The 21,443-nt window shown below is 42.7% G+C and overlaps 1 protein-coding gene across 1 annotated transcript in view; it reads left to right on the forward strand.

Moving 5' to 3' along the window:
• The first annotated feature begins 276 nt into the window (after positions 1-276).
• The window catches only part of LOC132835996 (CD209 antigen-like protein C), a 33,476-nt gene continuing 12,309 nt past the window's right edge, over positions 277-21,443 (forward strand). Inside the window, exons 1-5 of the mRNA XM_060855175.1 lie at positions 277-415; positions 7,471-7,590; positions 10,582-10,656; positions 11,496-11,570; positions 17,130-17,195. Coding sequence (XP_060711158.1) covers positions 325-415; positions 7,471-7,590; positions 10,582-10,656; positions 11,496-11,570; positions 17,130-17,195 — 427 coding nt within the window. The 5' untranslated portion in view covers positions 277-324. The remainder of the gene's footprint in view (positions 416-7,470; positions 7,591-10,581; positions 10,657-11,495; positions 11,571-17,129; positions 17,196-21,443) is intronic.

Consider the following 21,443-nt stretch of genomic DNA (forward strand, 5'->3'; position numbering starts at 1 on the left):
TTGATCAACAGAAAGATCTGGAGATTCAAATATAGACAGTATACAAATGACACCACAGAAAAATAGAACTTTGGGAAATGGTTATTAAAGACATTATTGTCAGCAAGAAGCGAAAGCAAATTCTCAGCAGTGTCAATAAAGTGGAGAGAGTGCTTACAAAATTCATGTCAGCATTGAAAAACAGAAGTGGCAACTGCCTTGAAGAGACCGTTGGATCTCATGTGCAGGCTGGCCTTTGTGAGCAGGAAAGGGACAGGAAGTGCAGCCAGAGAAGTGCTGTAAGTGAACTCACAGCTCCCAAAGCAGCTTCATCCAGCTCAGAACATGGAGTTGAAAGATCATTATCAAAATATTGATGAAGTTTATTGCAACCAACCGAGGAGAGTTCATGGCAAAGCGAAGAGCATGAAATCAGGTAGAACTCTTGGTCATTATTGTACAGGCCGATCTGACTTTGTGGATTAATGAGAGCTTAGTTGTTTTATGTATTGGTGCTACAGATATAACTAGATCAAGTGATGAGTTCTTACATTGAGTTCAGGGAGCTGGGTATAGTTTAAGAAGGACCTCAGAGATTATAATCTCAGGATTTTTCCCAGCAACAGGAATGGAAGAATAAAGCTCTTGCATGGTTCAAGAGTTGGTGCAGGAGGGAGATTTTTAGATTGCCAGACCATTGGGACCATTTCTGGGAAAGGTGGGAATTGTACAAGAGGAATGATCAGTACCTGAACCAGAATGGGACTAACTATCAGCCATCAGTGTATTGAACAGTGGGGCCGAAATCCTGCAGCTGTTTTTCGATGTTTCAATGTTTATATCCTTGTGGGAAGGTTTGTTCGCTTGTTGGACGGAGATTAAACTAGTTCAGTGAGGCAGAAGACACAGTGAGTTAGTTCAATAGTGACAAAGTGTAACTTAGAAAAGGAAGCATAACAGAGGGAATTCAGCCACATGGTGTCAGAGATAGTAAGGTGAGTCTGGCTTTTCTCTACTTCAATGCCAGGAGGGCTCTATCAAGACCAGGAGTCTGTGCTGGGATTCATCAAGACTGGGAATCTGTGCTGGGATTCATCAAGACCTGGAGTCTGTGCTGGGATTCATCAAGATCTGGAGTCTGTGCTGGGATTCATCAAGACCGGGAGTCTGTGCTGGGATTCATCAAGACTGGGACTCTGTGCTGGGATTCATCAAGACCGGGAGTCTGTGTTGGGATTCATCATGACCAGGAGTCTGTGCTCAGATTCATTAAGACTGGGAGTCTGCTGGGATTCATCAAGACCAGGAGTCTGTGCTGGGATTTATCAAGACCGTGAGTCTGTGCTGGGATTTATCAAGACTGGGAGTCTCTGCTGGGATTCATCAAGACCTGGAGTCTGTCTTGGGATTTATCAAGCCTGGGAGTCTGTGCTGGGATTCGGCAAAACCGGAAGTCTGTCTTGGGATTTATCAAGACTGGGATTCTGTGCTGGGATTCATCAAGACCAGGAGTCCGTACTGGGATTCATCAAGACCGGGAGTCTGTGCTGGGATTCATCAAGACTGGGAGTCTGTGCTGGGATTCATCAAAACCGGGAGTCTGTGCTGGGATTCATCAAGACCAGGAGTCTGTGCTGGGATTCATCAAGACCAGGAGTCCATACTGGGATTCATCAAGACCGGGAGTCTGTGCTAGGATTCATCAAGACCAGGAGTCCATACTGGGATTCATAAAGACCGGGAGTCTGTGCTGGGATTCATCAAGACTTGGAGTCTGTGCTGGGATTCATCAAGACTGGGAGTGTGTGCTAGGATTTATCAAGACCAGGAGTGTGTACTGAGCTTCATCACGACCAGGAATCTCTGCTGGGATTCATCAAGACTGGGAGTCTGTGCTAGGATTCATCAAGACTGGGAGTGTGTACTGAGCCTCATCACGACGGGGAATCTGTGCTGGGATTCGCCAGGTCTGGAAATCCGCACTGGGTGTCCTTGAGGTTGTAAGTCGTTCGAGTCCATCCACATTGTGTTTCCTCGAGGCCAGGAGTCCCTTGCTAAATGAATACTCTACCACTAATGCCATCCAAGTAGCGGAGGTAAGTAGAGAGAAAAAAAGAAAGAAATGGAAAGAAGAAGAAAAGAAGCCAATGAAGCAGGCAAGCAGGAGCCTCGCCTGCCACCATCTTGGAATATATAAAGTCAAGGGGCTGATGTGTTATTAGTTTGAGAGTCTGGCTTGAGGGACTTTGAGGCTGTTTTCGTTAGAGAGAAGAAGGTTGAAAGGTGACTTAATTGAGACATACAAGATGATCAGAGGATCAGATAGGGTGAGCAGTGAGAGCCTTTTCCCTCGGATGGTGATGGGTAGCACATTGCTTTAAACTGAGGGGTGATAGATATAGGACAGATGTCAGAGGTAGTTGATTTACTCTGAGAGCAGTAGGGACATGGGATGCACTGCCTGCAACTGTAGTAGACTCACCAACTTTAAGGGCACTTAAATGGTCAATGGATAAATATATGGATGATAATTGATAGTGTCGGTTAGCTGGGCTTCAGACTGGTTTCATAGGTCAGCGCAATATCGAGGGACTGTACTGCACTATAATGTTCTATGTTCTATACATTCACCACCCCCTAGGTGAAAAAGGGAGGAGCATCTTAAACCTTTCCCCTCCTACTCTAAACCTATGCCGTCTAGTTTTGGTCTCACCCACCCTGGGAAAAAGATCTTGTCTGTTTACCCTATCCATGTACCTCATGATTTTATAAACCTCCATAAAGTTACCCCACAATAGCCCCAGCTGATTCAGCCTCACTCTACACCTCAAACCCTCCATTCTGGCAATATCCATGTAAATCTTTTCTGCACCTCTCAAGTTTAACAACATCCTTCCTAGAGTAGGGTGACCTGAATTGCATGCAGCTTTCCAGAAGATGCCTCATCAATGTCCTGTACAGCTGCAACTTGACATTCCAATTCTTCTACTCAATACTCTGACCAATGTAGGCCTTCAGACCAGACCATATTAGATGATAACATTGATCCCTGCAGCACCCCACTATATTTGATTTGTCAAACATGACCCATTTATCTTGACTGTGATTCTTCTTTGATAATAGATCTTCGATCCATGCTTAACAACACTGTGATGCAGCACCTTATCAAATGATTTTCAAAAACAGAGCTAAACAACAACTACTAGTTTTCCTTTATCCACCCACAACATTAATGCTAAGTTTATACTCTTGAAGTTTTATTTTTAGGATCAACATTCAAACTGAAACTTATCATCCAACCGCATTTTCTGGACTTAAAACTCCATCTGTAAGCAAATCCTGTTATGCAAATTTCATGCTGCTCATGAAAAACTTTGTCACAATTTGAAGCTTTTGCAATTTTCCTACATCAGTCACACTTCCAGTTATTTCAGCTTACTAGCCAAATAAGTTGATGCTTCAAGTACCCAATACAAGATCTCTCAAGTTAGGATTGCATTAATTGTCGCCAAAAACTACTGTCCACATAAAGTGAAAAGGAACAGAATAATCAGCCTTTCCATTGCATAGTCATAACTGCTCACATTTTAATACCAAGATCCTGAGAGGATAAGTGTCTTTTTACTGGAGTCAGACGTGGTCAAGGTAATTTCTGGGTAAAGGAATTCTGTATTGCAAACAGAACATTCTGACAGAATTTAGAATATATACCATAAATAGTGTTATCAACCCATGTTCCAAACCCACTGTATCTCGTCTTGCCGAATGATGGACAGCATTAGGCCACCAGAATGTGGTGATCTTTCGCACAGCGCCAGAGACCCAGGTTCAATTCCCGCCTCAGGCGACTGACTGTGTGGAGTTTGCACATTCTCCTCCGTGTCTGCGTGGGTTTCCTCCGTGTGCTCCGGTTTCCTCCCACAGTCCAAAGATGTGCAGTTCAGGGGAATTGGCCTTGCTTAATTACCCGTAGTGTTAGGTAAAGGGTTAAATGTAGGGGTATGGGTGGGTTGTGCTTCAATGTGTCGGTGTGGACTTGTTGGGCCGAAGGGCCTGTTTCCACACTGTAAGTATTCTAATCTAATCTAATCTAATCTTTCAATGGAATCAGTCATTGGATGGTAGTTTTGATTCGTTGAAACATAACTGTCCTTCAAATATGTTGAGATATAAAATAAATGGAAATTAATAAGCTTCTTCTCAGTATAGTATAGCAGCAACACAGTATGACAGGGCATCAGATATTTTTGATCCTACATAAAAACAGCACAAAATGATGATTGCACATGCATCTGGCTATCCCATTTACGTTAGCAGAGTTCAAATCACGTCTGAATGGATATTCAGGAATAACTTGCAGGAATATAGAACCTTTCAATAATATAGTCTCTCAAGTTGCTTCAAGGAGATTGTCAAACAAAATTTGACACCAAACCTCATAATGGACCATCGCTACAGATAACAATAAACATGCAGAGCTGCTGAGAAATGGTAAATGATTGGGATTAGCAGAACTGCACATTCAGAAAGATGGAACAAGCATAATGCCTTCTTACTTGGTATAACCATTAAATGATTGCAACATTTTCACTGAAGTTTAGACCTTAAGGAATATGTCTTAAAACATGGAAGGCAGAGGCACAGAAGTTTAGGAAGACAATTACAGAGTTTAGGGCTTAGACCCAGTGAAAAGAAGCTGCTAGTGGTCGAGAGATTAAGGTCAGACATGCTGTTTCGATGTTATTTAAGTCCTCCTGTACACTGGCAGTTTATGGGGAGATTAACCCGTTCCTGACCTCCTCCTGATTTAATGAGCACCAACTGGACAAACTGGCCCGTCTCTCCCACTGAGAAGAGAACAGACGCTGGGTATATCACGAGGAATTAAGGGCAAGGGGGAGAATGCTGGTAAGTGGAGTTGAAATGCCCATCAGCAATGGCAGAGTTGACTCGATGGGCCGAATGGCCTTACTTCCACTCCTATGTCTTTGGTCTTATGGTCTTATGTGGAGCAGTGTCAAACCTTTGGGGTGTAATAAAAATAAAAGACAGCTGCTGAAAATCTGTGACCACCAAGTGAATAAAACCAAATAGGACACTTGCTCCGATTAAAAAAATCTTTGACCCACTGCTACATATCAACTGTCGAAGCAAAAGTGCAAACTTTTGTGCAGGACAATCACGAAATTGGCTTAGAGATTAGCGATAGAATTGAATTGAATGGTCTACCATTACTTGCATTTTACAGTGAATAATATTGTAAAATACAGTGAAAGGAGAAGTCTGACACCACAAACCAGCACCATTTTGAATAGTTTAAGAATAACAAGCTATGACTGAAAGACTCAGTATCCTCATTGCACTACCTCAACCATGAGCCCTGAGCCCTGAGTTGGCTCACAAAGGACATCTGCATCACCAACCATCCTCCACCACCTCACCACTGTCTATGCCAGACCCACAAATGTAGGTCTGAACACTCTTTAGGCACCATCACTGGGCCCACCTCGCCAACACTGCCAATCCTGGGACTCCAGCTAAACCCACACTCGCCCTGCAACTTGCTCTGGTTCTGCCACCTCCTCACCGATAACCGGGAGTCCCCAGCTCAGGGCCTACCCTAACCAGGAGCTGCTCCCTCCTTGTCACTGATAACCGGGAGCCCCTAGCTCAGGGACTATCCCAACCAGGAGCTGCTACGACCTCACTGATAACTGGGCGGTCCCCAGGTCTGACCTACAGTGACCACAACCAGGAGTCCCTTGTTCTGCTGCCAGGCCAGTCACTGCTGCTGGCTTATTAAGAATCCCACTCCAACTGCCCTTGTCCTCAAGAGGATGGTGGTAGAAGACTGTTTGTGTGAATGGAGTCCAGTGAGCAGTGGCGTACTGCAGGAATCAGGGCTGGGTTCTAAGTTGTTTGTCATCTTCACAAATGAAGTAGATCAGAATGGCTGGGGGTGTGATGATAAATAAGTTTGTGTATGACACAAAGGTTATCTGGGTAGTTATCAGTGAGGAGGGAGGTGTTGGGTTGCAGAAGGATATAAACAATTGGGCAGATGGCAGATCAGTGGCAAATGGAATTAAACCCCTAGAAATCTGAAATTATGTACTTTGGAAGAAGAAAAAGAAAAGATGGTATTCAGAAAACTCTGAAGCTCAGAGGTATAGAAGAATCTTAGGGTGCTTGTCCACAGATCCCTGAAGGTGGCAGAATAGGTCAGCAGGGTCATTAAAAAGGCACATGGGATGCTTGACTTGATCAGTCATGGAACAGGTTGTAAGAACAGGCAGCTCATGCCTGCATCTATATGGAACTTTAGTTTAGCCATAGCTGGAGTACTATGTGCAGTTCTGGTCACCGCACTATAGGAAGGATGTGATTGCACTGGAGAGATTGCAGAGGAGGTTCACCAGGATGTTGCCTGGGATGGAATATTGCAGCTGCCAAAAGAGTTTGGATAAGCACAGATTATTTTCTTTGAAGCAGAGAAGGTTTGTGGAGGTCCTGATAGAGGTATATAAGATTACGCGAGGCATAGATAGAATAAATTAAAAAAACAGCTGTTCCCTTTAGTCAAGGGGCATAATTCTAAAGTGAAAGATTTAGAGGGGATTTGAGGGAAAGACTTTCCATCCAGGAAGTGGTAGCCATCTGGAATGCACTGTCTGGGAGTATAAGTTAGGTAGGAAACATCACAATCTTCAAAAAGCACTTGAAGGGCCATAACATTCACGGCTGTGGGCCTACTGCAGCAAAGTGGGTCTAGTGTAAATAGTCATATACTTCAGACCTTACAGACCCGATAGGTCAAATAGCCTCTTCTATACTGTATGATTCTTCCATTATTAATCTTCAGCTCAATTAATAAAATCAAAGGATCATTTCTCAAGAAAGAAAGTTTGTCAGAACTCAGAAGAACCATTGAATTTGAATATGAATAATTAATTAAGGACCACCCTCATCTATCCCTCTCCATCCTCAGCCATGACCATCCCTTTACATGATAGCAAAATGTGTGAAGAAGATCTTGAAGTGAAGATTCAGATAGGTGATGTCCCAGCGGTAATACTGCTGGGATGTTAATCCAGAAACTCAAATAATGTTCTGGGGAGATGGGCTCAAATGTCACCACAGCAGATGTTGGAATTTGAATTCAAGAAAACAAAATCTGGAATTACTGATGATCATGAATCTATTGTTGTGCGGCAGGAAAAAAACCATCTGGTTTACCCTTCAAGTAACTTGGTTCATTTCAATTTCCTATCCAATTTAGATCCTTAAACTGCTTTTTAATTGAATGTTCTTCAACTGAAGAAATGCACATTTGACGCGTCTAATCATGGTATATTTCAAAAATTCGAGCATTGTCAATAATGTTGGTATCTGTACCTATTCTTCAGCACCAAACAAGAAATGTTTGGAGTCATGTTCACAAGGTGGGTTCCTCTAATTGTTTCAGTGATGACTTTCCCTTCCATTTGACAGAACATGGTGTCCGATCAGCAGATCCTGTCCGAAGAAAATGGTCACCTTTGGTCATCTCCATTTTTCTAGTTCTCTCCAGCCTGTTGTCAATGGTGATTCTCGGCACTTCAATCGTACTGTGTAAGTTTTGTGATATTTGAATCTATGGAACGTATTGGCTCCTGACTGTCTGGTCAATGGATATAGGATGGGATTGGGATAGTTAAGGAAAAGGAAGGCTGTGTGGCAGTAATCCCTTATTTGCTCCCTTCATGCACACACTTAGTCAGGGCTGTGGTTGGAGGTATCATTGGGAAAATAGGCAAGTTGGCTTTGTTCACAGGATCTATTGTGATGATTCTTATGATTCTTGTGCTGGTCAGGAAGCTGCTCCTCAGTCAACCTTCTCCAAATGCTTTCACTGGATAACAAGGCTAGAGTGTGGAATGCTGCCTCCACATCCTCAATGAGATCAACACATTTCCATTCCAACAGTCTGTCCATGCTCTGGGATCTGTAATCCATCCTCGATGGTCATGGGTTGTATATTATTTTAGTCTGATTAACAAATATTTCACCTTTAATCTGCTCCTCCTTAATAAACTTAATAAACAATCTGAAAGTTCCTATGAATGATCAACTGCTTTACAGGCAACTGTCACCCTAAACCTTGCAACATTGACTATTAGATGAGGTCATTTAGATTTTGGAATATGAGAGGACCTTCCCACATTTATCAGTGTAGGGTCAAGTTAGATATTGGGAGATGAGAGAGCATGTGGGCTAGTGACACAATTAGAATTAGGTTTATTGTCACTTGTATTCAAGTACAGGAGTACAGTGAAAAGTTTACAATGTTGCCCCTCATGGCACCATCTTAGGTACAAAGTACCTAGGTTCAAATCTTGGACAAAAATAAAGAAATAAAGAAAAAAAATCATACATGACCTTGCAGTGTTTCACAGAATAAGTTAGAAAATAAGAAATAAAGTTAAATGCATAAACAGATAACAAACAAACATTACATTGCAGTAGATTAGTGACAGAGAAGTGGATGGGAAGGCAATGAGTGAGGCAAATGAGCTATAAGGGAAGTCCAATTTCCATGTCTCCTTGATCACCATCATCATTGATGACAACACAGCTCCATGTCATTGATCATCAAAGTTACAAATCCCACAACACCAGGTTATAGTCCAACAGGTTTAATTGGAAGCACTAGCTTTTGGAGCAATGCTCTTTCATCAGGTGGTTGTGCAGGACACCTGATGAAGGAGCGTCGCTCCAAACGCTAGTGCTTCCAATTAAAGCTATTGGACTATAACCTGGTGTTGTGTGATTTTTAACGTTGTACACCCCAGTCCAACACTGGTATCTCCAAATCGTTGATCATCAATGCTTGAATTTGGGAACACGTTACAGAGAAATTACCAAGTCTCCCTCGACTAGGAGCTCTCTCTGCTTTCTGCAGGAAGCAGCTGTAATCCTATAAGCTGTGACTTTTAATTGATGTGTGAACCTGCCAACCTGTCCCTCTTGTAAACCAATGGAAGTATCTGGTGAAGGATGACTAAGAAACAGTTTCATGACCAGCACAAGAATCTTAAGGGTCACCACAACACATCCTGTAAACAACGGCTTTCTGAACTGGTATTCCAGTGACCCCTCCATGATTTGACTCTGTCTATGTTTGTCTGTGTGTGTGTGTGTGTGTGTGTGTGTGTGTGAAGACAAATATATGTGATTAGACCTTCAATTTCTCTATCTAGATGCCAATGATATGTTTTCACTCGGAGGAGGCAACAACCTGACAAGCATTGCCATGTGATGAAGATTGTCCTCAATCTCTGAACTCTATCTTGGGGGCTGACATTTCACTCTGTGTCAATAGTTTGAATCCTTGTGGCCGATGAACATGGGACACCTGCTGATGACGTCAGAATAACTGCTCCCACCCTCATCTGAAAGTTCATTTTCGATCTTTTTTGGGGAATAAAAATTCCTAAACACTACATAGGATTTTTTAAAATGGGAGAATGTTTCACATGTTGGTTCAAAATGATTGCTTTTCAACTGACCTGCATCAAATCCACCAGCCAGAGTTTTACCCACTCAATATCAATATATCCTTGTGATATCCCGCTCCTGTCTGTATCACCAACCTTTGTAGCTGGCTTGCCTAATAAAAGCCTCTCCGTCGGATCATTAAGTAATATGTTGAATATTTGAGACTTAAGAACAGTTCGTTGTGGGTCATTTGCACCCAACTTCAGCACATGTCCATTGCCCCGATTCTACTCAACCAACTTCTTAACCAGGTCAATAATTTATCATCAATTCCTTGAGCTTTAATATTAGCTCTAACCTGATTAAATATTTTCTGGAATTCAGATCAATCAGATTCACTGATGTTCCCTTGTTTTCTTACTTCCTCAAAATATTCCCTGTGGTTTATTCCTACTCATAATAATGGACCTGTCTGAGTCTGCTGGATGTCTTTTATATCCAGCTTCTTTGTGTACGAGTTCCCTTTATTTCAAGTCTTCACTCACTGTGGGATTGTGTGTTCTTATGTTCCAACACAATGACCCAAGGAACACAAGTGGACCTTGACACAGCTGTGTTCCCTGTGATACCGTGACTGAACTTTCTCTCATTGGTATGTAATGTGAATGGGAGAGGAAGATTTCAACAATCCTAGCCAGGCTAGACAGGAGAGTGGATTTGTGTTTAATTTAGGAACACCAAGTGTTAGCCTCAAAAAAGGCTTTTCTCCATGAGTGATACTTCAAGCAAACCCAGCCTTTATGAATAAATGCTGAAAATGTGTTGGTGGAAAAGCGCAGCAGGTCAGGCAGCATCCAAAGAGCAGAAGAATCGACGTTTCAGGCAAGAGCCCTTCTTCAGGAATGCATCCAAAGAGCAGGAGAATCGACGTTTCGGGCATGAGCCCTTCTTCAGGAATGATTCCTGAAGAAGGGCTCATGCCAGAAATGTCGATTCTCCTGCTCCTTGGATGCTGCCTGACCTGCTGCGCTTTTCCAGCAACACATTTTCAGCTCTGATCTCCAGCATCTGCAGTCCTCACTTTATCCTTTATGAATAAATGGTAAATCCTACTTTTTATTGCAGTTTCACAGCTGTTCAGTGAAATGAAGGCATCACATACTGATTTCAGAATGGATTTTACCCAGTTGAAAGATAATGGTGAGTGTGAAATCTCAGTCTGACAGATTTTTCTCTTGTATTCTAACAGTTGTCTTGTTTTTCAGATGTTTTAGTCATTTTCTAGCAATCATCGTTGGACCACGTTCAGGTCTTTTGGAACTCTATTTGAACTCTATAACTGAGCAGAGGATGGTCCCATTTGGATGAAGGATGTTGGAATGAAAAGTTTGCTCCATTGTGTAGTAGGAGTTTTGTTTTTACTTGTTTACTGAATATGGGTATCACTGGCTGGGCCAGTATTTTTTATCCATGCCTCATGCACAGAAGGCAGTTAAGATCAACCACATTGCTGTGGGCTGGTATTGCCAGACCAGGTAAGGATTGCAGATTTATTTCCCTAAAGCACAACAATGAACCAGATGAGTACAGCAATTAACAGTGTCACATGGTTGCTATTGAGGTTATTTCTTTAATTACAGATATTAATTAAAATCAAATGTCATCGCTTGCCTTAGTGGGATCTGAATCCATGATCCCCATCATTAACCTGACATTCGCGATTACTCAAAAATGTGTTGCTGGAAAAGCGCAGCAGGTCAGGCAGCATCAAAGGAGCAGGAAAATCGACGTTTCGGGCAAGAGCCCTTCTTCAGGAATGCATCCAAAGAGCAGGAGAATCGACGTTTCGGGCATGAGCCCTTCTTCAGGAATGATTCCTGAAGAAGGACTCATGCCAGAATCGTCGATTCTCCTGCTCCTTGGATGCTGCCTGACCTGCTGCGCTTTTCCAGCAACACATTTTCAGCTCTGATCTCCAGCATCTGCAGTCCTCACTTTATCCTTTATGAATAAATGGTAAATCCTACTTTTTATTGCAGTTTCACAGCTGTTCAGTGAAATGAAGGCATCACATACTGATTTCAGAATGGATTTTACCCAGTTGAAAGATAATGGTGAGTGTGAAATCTCAGTCTGACAGATCTTTCTCTTGTATTCTAACAGTTGTCTTGTTTTTCAGATGTTTTAGTCATTTTCTAGCAATCATCGTTGGACCACGTTCAGGTCTTTTGGAACTCTATTTGAACTCTATAACTGAGCAGAGGATGGTCCCATTTGGATGAAGGATGTTGGAATGAAAAGTTTGCTCCATTGTGTAGTAGGAGTTTTGTTTTTACTTGTTTACTGAATATGGGTATCACTGGCTGGGCCAGTATTTTTTATCCATGCCTCACTGCACAGAAGGCAGTTAAGATCAACCACATTGCTGTGGGCTGGTATTGCCAGACCAGGTAAGGATTGCAGATTTATTTCCCTAAAGCACAACAATGAACCAGATGAGTACAGCAATTAACAGTGTCACATGGTTGCTATTGAGGTTATTTCTTTAATTACAGATATTAATTAAAATCAAATGTCATCGCTTGCCTTAGTGGGATCTGAATCCATGATCCCCATCATTAACCTGACATTCGAGATTACTCAAAAATGTGTTGCTGGAAAAGCGCAGCAGGTCAGGCAGCATCAAAGGAGCAGGAAAATCGACGTTTCGGGCATAAGCCTTCTAGTAGTGTTACAATAACAACACCACCTCCCTTAAAACCTAGTACACAGCCTCCAGTCATCTTGTGTAGTAAATAAGGAGATAATATCTCATGGTGAACGGGTAGCATATCATCATGGATTGAAGTTTGGTCACGAAGAGTGTAGGAGGATAAATGGCTCATTTTTGACTTGACAAGCTGTAAGTAGTGAAGTTCCATAGGGGCCTTTGCTGGGATCTTTATCCCAACTCACTGCCTTTATGTTAATTAGCCAATTCTCCATACATGGGAATATACTTACCTAGCGTCAAAGCAAGATGGAGTCATTCAGCACAGAAATACACGCTTCATTCCACTTGCCCATGCCAGCCAAGTTTCCCAAACTAAACTAGCTTCACTTGACTGCATTTGGCTCATATCCCTGTTAGCCTTTCATAATCATGGACCTGCCCAATTCTTTTTAAATCTTGTTACCGTACCTGCAACCACCACTTCCTCTGGCAGCTCATTACACACATGAACCACCCTCTGTGTGAAAAAAGATTGCCCCTCAGGCCCCTTTTTAATCTTTCTTTTACTTTAAAAATATGACCCTTAGTTATTAACTGTCCACTCCAAGGAAAAGTTGTTTGCTACCTCCCATGATTTTATAAACTTCTGTAAGGTCACCTCTTAACCCCCCAGGCTCCATTGGAAAAATGCCCCAGCCTATCCAGCCTCTCCTTATAACTGAAATCCTCTAGTCCTAGCAACATCCTTGTAAATATTTTCTGAACTCTGCCCAAATTAATAATATCCTTCCTTTAGTGGGGTAACCAGAACAGTCCACAGTACTCCAATGTCCTGCACAGCAATGTTCAGTCTGACATCCCAACCCCTGTACCCAACAGTCTGAGCAATGAAGGCAAGCGTGCTATACGTACGGTTAACCATCCTGTATCATTTGTGATGCAACTTTCAAAGAATAATGTACCTGAACCATGGTTTCTTTTTAAGGATCTTAATGTGCAATATCATACCAGATGTGTTTTGGAATCTAAATATGTTACATACACTGACTCCCCTTTATTGTGCCTGTGTGTTACCTCCTCAAAGAATTCTAATAAATTTGTAAGGTATGCTTTCCTCTTTATGCCACCATGCCTCCCCATTAATTATATTATGTATTTCTAAGTTCTCTACTATTACATCATTTCTAATACACTCTAACATTTCCCAGTAACAAAAGTTAAACTAACTGCTACTATAGTTATAATCTTTTCTGTCTCCTACAGAGGTACTCTATTTCTTCCTCCGCTGGTACTGCCAGTTTCTGCAGTTTTTTTTGTTTGTGTTTTGGAATTCCAACACCCACCGTTCCTTGTTTTATTATACAGGTACAGAGCGATTTGGGTGTCCTGGTACATGATCACAAAGTTTAACGCACAGCGACAGCAAATAACAAGGAAGGCAAATGAAATGTTGCTTTATTACTGTAGAATGGAGCACATAAATAGGGAATTCTTGCTATAACTGTACAAGGCATTACCCACCAGCCTCACTATAAAATGTACTGCTCAGTTTAGGGCAGAATTAGCTGCATTGGAAGCAGTTTTGAGAACATAGCAACATAGAAACATGAAAGGTAGGAGCAGGAGGAGGCCATTCAGCCCATCAAGCCTGCCTCACTGTTCATCACAACTATTGCTTATCGTCCAACAGCCTTATCCTGTTTTCTCACCAACACCTCTGATTCCATTCACTCCCAGTGCTATATCTCGCCACCTCTTAAATACATTCAATGTTTTGGCATCAACTCCTTCCTGTGATGAATTCCACAGGCTCCCCACTCTTGGGGTGAAGAAATATCTCCTCATCTCCGTTCTAAATGGTCCACCCCAAATCCTCAGACTGTTACCCCTGGTTCTGGACACACACATCGTCAGGAACATCCTCCCTGCATCTACCCTGTCTAGTCCTGTTAGAATTTTATAAATCTCCATGAAATCCCCTCTGACTCGTCTGAATTCCAGTGAAAACAATCCTAACCCAGTCAATCCCTCTTCATACGCCAGCCCCTCTATCCCTGGAATCAGCCAGGGAAAAAAGACGTACCTCATATTCCATGTCACTTATTCTCATATTCACATGAACAACTTTACCAAGTCTCTCCGAAAACAGCAGTTAACATTAGAAGAAACAGGGTCGGCAGGATGCTGATTGGGCCCTGAAGCCTGATGCACGATTGGAGAAGATCACAGCTGATTTGAATACAGCCTTAAGCCCACATTCTCACCTGGCCCCATAACCTTTGATCCCCCTTATCAATTCATTTGAGAGAAGGTTAACTCAGCTGATACCTGGGATGTCATAAGAGGAATAGTGCAGCAAGTTATACCTATCTTCCCGGGAATTTAAATGAATACGAGGCGATCTTATTGAATCCAAAAGATTCTAAGAAGACTTTACAGGGTGGCCACTCAGGGATTGATTTTCCTTGTGGGAGAAAGGAGACCTTTGAGGCACAGTTTTAAAATAAAGTATCTCATTGGAGCTGAGAAAGAAGTTCTTGCCTCAGGAAATCATTACTCTTTGGAATTTTCTTGCTGAATGAGAAATAGTGGTTCAGTCATTATATGCATTTCAGGCTCAGTTTGACAGATTATTGATCTGGAGAGAGGTCAAAGGTTACAGAGGGTCATTAGGAAGTAGGGATTAGAGTGGTGCTGGAAAAGCACTGCAGGTCAGGCAGAATCTGAGCTCATGAGTCTCATTCCCGATGAAGGGCTTTTGCCAGAAACGTTGATTTTCCTGCTCCTCAGATGCTGCCTGACCTGCTGAGCTTTTCCAGCACCACTCTAATCTTGACTCTAATCTCCAGCATCTGCAGTACCCACTTCCGCCTAGGTCATTCGGAATTAGCCTTATGGCCACACCCGGATCACCCATGAACTTGTTGAAGAGGCAGAATAAGCTTGAGGGCCTGCTTGTTTGTAATGATTTTATGATCAGAATCTGTCAAATGGTTCCTCAACATCAAAGCCAGTCTCCCTCTCTCACCTTGAGCTCAGCTTTGCAGCCTCAGTTGGATCCAAGACTGCCATAAACTGAGTCTTCCAAAACCAAAACTCCAGCAATGACTGAGCAATACATGGAGGAGTAAAGAATTTCCAATTGCCTTCTGTTGTAGCTTAATTCACTTGACATGTCATTTCCAGCTCCGCTATTCCAGATTTACTCATCCACACTCCACACTGAACAATCCGTAGTTATTCTTTTTATTTATTCAAGGAATATGAGCTTTGCTTGTCAGACCAGCATTCATTACTCATCCCAAATTGTTCTGGACAAAATAGCGATGGAGCTAACTTCTGGAAAAACTGCAGTGCTTGAGTTGGAGGGACGTACACAATGCTGTCAGAGAGGGGGCTCCTGGACTTTGACACAGTGACATTGTTCAGATTCCAAGTTACAACAGTGTATGGATTGGAGGGGGTCTCGCAGATGGTGAAGTTCCCATGTATTTGCTCCCTTTGTCCTTCTATGGTTTTGGAAGAGAGGGAAATGCCAGGCCATGAAGTTACAGACTGTGGTGGGATAGACAATTCCTGCAGCTGATCGTCCACAACACACATCCATGGATGCCCCATTTTGATCTGAGAGAGCTGTACATTATTCATTCCACTCAGTGAAATAGCAGTTCCCGAGAAGGTATCGTCAATTTGGAGATAGGAATCGATTGCTACCAGGCCTGTACTACAGTCATTCCTGCCAGTGCTATCACAAATAGTGGGCGGCACGGTGGCACAGTGGTTAGCACTGCTGCCTCACAGTGCCTGAGACCCGGGTTCTATTCCCGACTCAGGCGACTGACTGTGTGGAGTTTGCACGTTCTCCCCGTGTCTGCGTGGGTTTCCTCCGGGTGCTCCGGTTTCCTCCCACAATCCAAAGATGTGCAGGTCAGGTGAATTGGCCATGCTAAATTGCCCGTAGTGTTAGGTAAGGGGTAAATGTAGGGGTATGGGTGGGTTGCGCTTCGGCGGGTCGTTGTGGACTTGTTGGGCCGAAGGGCCTGTTTCCACACTGTAAGTAATCTAAAAATAGATATGGGATGAGGATGACATATAGATAAATATATGTATGTGTTTAACTATCTGACTGATAAATAACCCACAGGCTTCACTCATTACCCAGAGAGAATGAGATCAGGTGGAACTGTCGTAATTTCAGAATTTGAAAATATCTTGCCAATAGAAATCTGCCATCTGTAAAAATGTCCCTGCTGTTTTCAGACTGCAATGTATTTCAACTGACTCTCGAACTAAAATTTCTTTCATTTTATTATCTGATGCATTTTGTTTTCCCTTTGGGTCAAAGTCTTGCACTGAACATGAGAATTCAAATAATTCCTGGCCAAGTGAATGAATATTAATTAGAATCTGCTATCTCAGCAGGGGAAGAGCATGAGTGAACCCTCTCCCAGTTTTAGAGCTTCTTTTCAGTGTACACTTACTGGCATACAATGAGCTCGGATATGTAGGATGGGTTGAGGAAAACGTTTGATTGGTGGGTGCTTGTAAATTTCTGCTTTCAGTTCAGAAAAGATTTGCATAAAGTGAGTGTCTTTCTCTCTTTTCCCCTTTTCATACTTCATACCTGTCTGGAACAGGACATTTATGGGACTTTTATTTCAAGTGCTAATATAATCAGAAATACTGCTGTATTATCAAAATAAATCTGGTGATAATGATCTGTTGGAGAACAGTACCATGTGAATTTAAGAATTGTTCTTTTTTGTGATTTCTAGCTACATCTGAGGGGACAGGAAATTCATTCAATACTTGTCAAAAACAAGAGATTTTTGGAATTTTTATGTCAAGCTTGACACAGTGATACTTCTGATCACATTATTATCAAAGTAAATCGAAACACAATGATCTCTTGGAGAAACAGTGACATATGACTCATGGGTTATTCCAATTTCATTTCCAGGTACATCTGAGGCAACAAGAAATTCATTAACTCAACTGAAGATGGAAATTTCACAGCTGAAGGAGAGTAAGTTTAATATCCATCAGAGAGTTTAAAACTCTTACCTCCCTCAGTAATGGCAGAGGGAGGTAAGACTGTTATTACCCAAATCGTAATCATCCTGGGCTGGTAACGGTGCAGCTTCTCCTGAAACTATGAAATTCTGGCACCCTTGATGGTTCCATTGGGAATTCTAAGACATTGGCCCCCAGATATGGCAACAATGGGATATGTTTATGCCTGGTTGATTTGATGAGGGGATTGATGGTGAATAGAGTTTGGCAGCTCCCATGAGGAACTCCCACTGCAAAGTGCTGGGACGGAGACATAATTGAAAGTCAAAGTCAGTGAATGGTTGGAAAGCATTTGTGATTGAGGTACTCACGTTTCCTAACAATGTTTTGAGTTAGAGGAATATGTAGTTTGACGTGATTTAGATGGGACATTTAATGTCCCTAATTAACCAGGGACATAAACTGGTGACGTACTGTAATATTGCTTAAGGCAAGTTAGAACAGACTCAGTGTATAAACTTGGAAAGCTGCAACATACAATACATTACATTGAGATATTTTCCCAACAGTATGCCGTGTTTAAATGGCCGGTCCATTTAAGGTCCCAAGCTCATTACTATCAACAGGGACATTCTGGAGCCATCATTCTTTTAAGAATCGGAGAGTAATAAAGTGCAGAAACAGATCCATCAGTTGAATTTGTCCATGTCAATGAAGTTTTCCAAACTAAACTCATCCCATTTTACTGTGCTTGGCCCAGAGCTCCCGAACCTCTGTCATTCATGTCCAAATGTCTTTTAACTGTTAGATCTGTACCTTCATTTCTCAGTTCCTCTGGCAGTTCATTACACATATGAATCATCCTCTGTGTATAAAGGTCGCATCGGTTCCCTTTTAACTCTTTCTCTCTGACCCAAAAAATATGCCAGCTAGCTTTGAACTCCCTTAACCCAGGGAAAAGACCTTTGCTATTCATCTTATCTATGCCCTGATGATTTAATAAAATTCTATAAACCCCTCAACCTCCTATGCTCCAGTAAAGAAAACCCCAGCCCATCCTGCTTCTTCTTAGAACTGAAACTCTCCAGTTGCAGCAACATGTTTGTAAATTCTTTGTGAACCTTCTCCAATTTAATAATTTCCTTCTTATAGCACAGTGACCAGAACTGTACACGGTTCTCCAAAAGTGGCCTCACTAACATCCTGTAATTCGCAACTAGATATTCCAAATCCTTTATTGCATGGTCTGAGCAATACACACTCACTTTCTTAACTACCCTGTCTACCTGTGACACAACTTTCAAAGAACTATCTAAGTGAACCCCAAAGTGTCTCTGTTCGATAACATTACCCAGGACCCTACCATCAATTGCATAAATCCTACCCTGTGTATCTTAACAAAATGAAGCACTTATCATTTATTCAAATTCAACCCCACCTATCTCTCCTCAGCCTATTGTCCGAATTCATCAAGATCCTAGATAATTTCCTGTGCTATTCATTGTGTAATTCACACATCCCAAAATGCATCACCTTGCATTGTCCATGTTAACTCCATCTGCTATTTCTCTGCCCAAATATATTGAAAATCTGTTGAAACATCATAATCTTTCACATCTCTATCAAATCTCCCCTTATCTTTCTTTCTCCAAGAAGAAAAACCTTAACTTCTCTGATCTTTGGCTCTCTCTCTTACTCCCTCCAGAGTTCATCACTTCATATTCTCGGTTAATCCAATCTGCCCTTTGTCTGCCAATTCCAAATGCCCTGTTGCAATCAAATATCGTCATTCTCAACGGCAAGTTTGAAAAGCTTTACTCCATATCAATTGTATAAAGTATATAAACCAGCTTTCAAATTCAGATTGTTTTTGAAACAATATTTACTCAGCTTCCTTCATCAATGTTTTCAGTTACTTTATCAATAAATTGATTTCTCAAAGACAGTGATTCTTTTACAAATCCACTCTCACTCTCCTCAGCTAAATGTAAGACAGAATAAAGAACAGTGCAGCATATATGCAGACCCTTCAACCAGCATGTCTGTGCCAACCACAATGTTATTCTCGACTAATCCCATCTGCTTGCACATGGTCTGTATCTCTCTATTCCCTGTCTGTTCATGTGTCTGCCTAAATGCCTCTTAAACTTTGATATTTTACCTGTTTCTATCACCACCCCTAGCAACGCATTCCTGGCACCTTCTACTCTCTGTGTAACAAACTGTCCTCACGCACCTCCTTTAACCTTTAATCTGTTCCTCTTCACTTCTATCAGTTCGGCCCTCAGCCTGCAATACTTTGAGCAAAAACAATCCACTTTTGTCCAGTTTCTCCATTATAGCTGATACACTCCAATCCAAGTATTATACAGGTAAACTTCTTCTGTACCCTCTCCAAAGCCTCCACACTCTTCCTATAGTGGAGTAACTAGAACTGCTCACAATACTCCACATGTGGCCTCATCAAAGTCTTATACTTTTGCAATATGATTTGTCAACTTTTATACTTAATGCCCTGAATGAGGAAATTAAGTATGCTGTACACCTTCTTTATCATCTTATCCACTTGTGTTGCCACTTTCAGAGAGCCATGGACTTAATCACAAATTCCTCTTGTATATCAATACTCCCAAGGTACCAGCAATTTCCTGTATACTTTCCTCTTCTGTTGCATCACCCAAAATGGAACATCTTACAACTGTTGAGATTAATTCCCATCTGGCATTTTTCTGCCCAACTTTCCAATTGATCCATATCCCGCTTCATCCTTTGATGTCCTTCCTCAATCCACAACTCGACCAATTTTCATGTCAGCTACAAACTTAATAAGCAGACCATCTATATTTTCATTGAAATTATTTAGCTGTATATTACAAACAACAGAGATCCTAGCATTGAACCTTACATAACATCATTGGCCACAGACCTCAAGTCAGAAAAACACCCCTCCATAAGTACCCTCTGTCTTCTACGGCCAGGCCAACTCACTATAGATCCTGTGTAGTTTGATCTTCTGGACTAGTTGAAAATGTGTTGCTGGTTAAAGCACAGCAGGTCAGGCAGCATCCAAGGAATAGGAAATTCGACGTTTCGGGCATAAGCCCTTCATCAGGAATGAGAAGAGGGTGCCAGGCAGGCTAAGATAAAAGGTAGGGAGGAGGGACTTGGGGGAGGGGCGATGGAGATGTGATAGGTGGAAGGAGGTCAAGGTGAGGGTGATAGGCCGTAGTGGGGTGGGAGCGGAGAGGTTAGGAAGAAGATTGCAGGTTAGGAGGGCGGTGCTGAGTTGAGGGAACCGACTGAGACAAGGTGGGGGGAGGGGAAATGAGGAAACTGGAGAAATCCGAGTTCATCCCTTGTGGTTGGAGGGTTCCCAGGTGGAAGATGAGGCGCTCTTCCTCCAACCGTCGTGTTGTTATGTTTTGCCGGTGGAAGAGTCCAAGGACCTGCATGTCCTCGGTGGAGTGGGAAGGAGAGTTAAAGTGTTGAGCCACGGGGTGGTTGGGTTGATTGGTCCGGGCGTCCCTGAGGTGTTCTCTGAAGCGTTCCGCAAGTAAGCGGCCCGTCTCCCCAATGTAGAGGAGGCCACATCGGGTGCAGCGGATGCAATAGATGATGTGTGTGGAGGTACAGGTGAACTTGTGGCGGATATGGAAGGATCCCTTGGGGCCTTGGAGGGAAGTGAGGGAGGAGGTGTGGGCGCAAGTTTTACATTTCCTGCGGTTGCAGGGGAAGGTGCCGGGAGTGGAGGTTGGGTTGGTGGGGGGTGTGGACCTGACGAGGGAGTCACGAAGGGAGTGGTCTTTGCGGAACGCTGATAGGGGAGGGGAGGGAAATATATCCCTGGTGGTGGGGTCCGTTTGGAGGTGGCGGAAATGACGGCGGATGATACGCTGTATACGGAGGTTGGTGGGGTGGTAGGTGAGAACCAGTGTGGTTCTGTCTTGGTGGCGTTTGGAGGGGCGGGGCTCAAGGGCGGAGGAGCGGGAAGTGGAGGAGATGCGGTGGAGGGCATCGTCGATCATGTTTGGGGGGAATCTGCGGTCCTTGAAGAAGGAGGCCATCTGGGCTGTGCGGTGTTGGAACTGGTCCTCCTGGGAGCAGATGCGGCGGAGACGAAGGAATTGGGAATATGGGATGGAGTTTTTACAGGGGGCAGGGTGGGAGGAGGTGTAGTCCAGGTAGCTGTGGGAGTCAGTCGGTTTATAGTAGAAAAGCCTACCATGAGAGATATTGCTAAATGATTCAGTAAAGTCCAAGT

Source organism: Hemiscyllium ocellatum, chromosome 45, assembly GCF_020745735.1.
Source record: "Hemiscyllium ocellatum isolate sHemOce1 chromosome 45, sHemOce1.pat.X.cur, whole genome shotgun sequence".
Lineage (NCBI taxonomy): Eukaryota > Metazoa > Chordata > Chondrichthyes > Orectolobiformes > Hemiscylliidae > Hemiscyllium > Hemiscyllium ocellatum.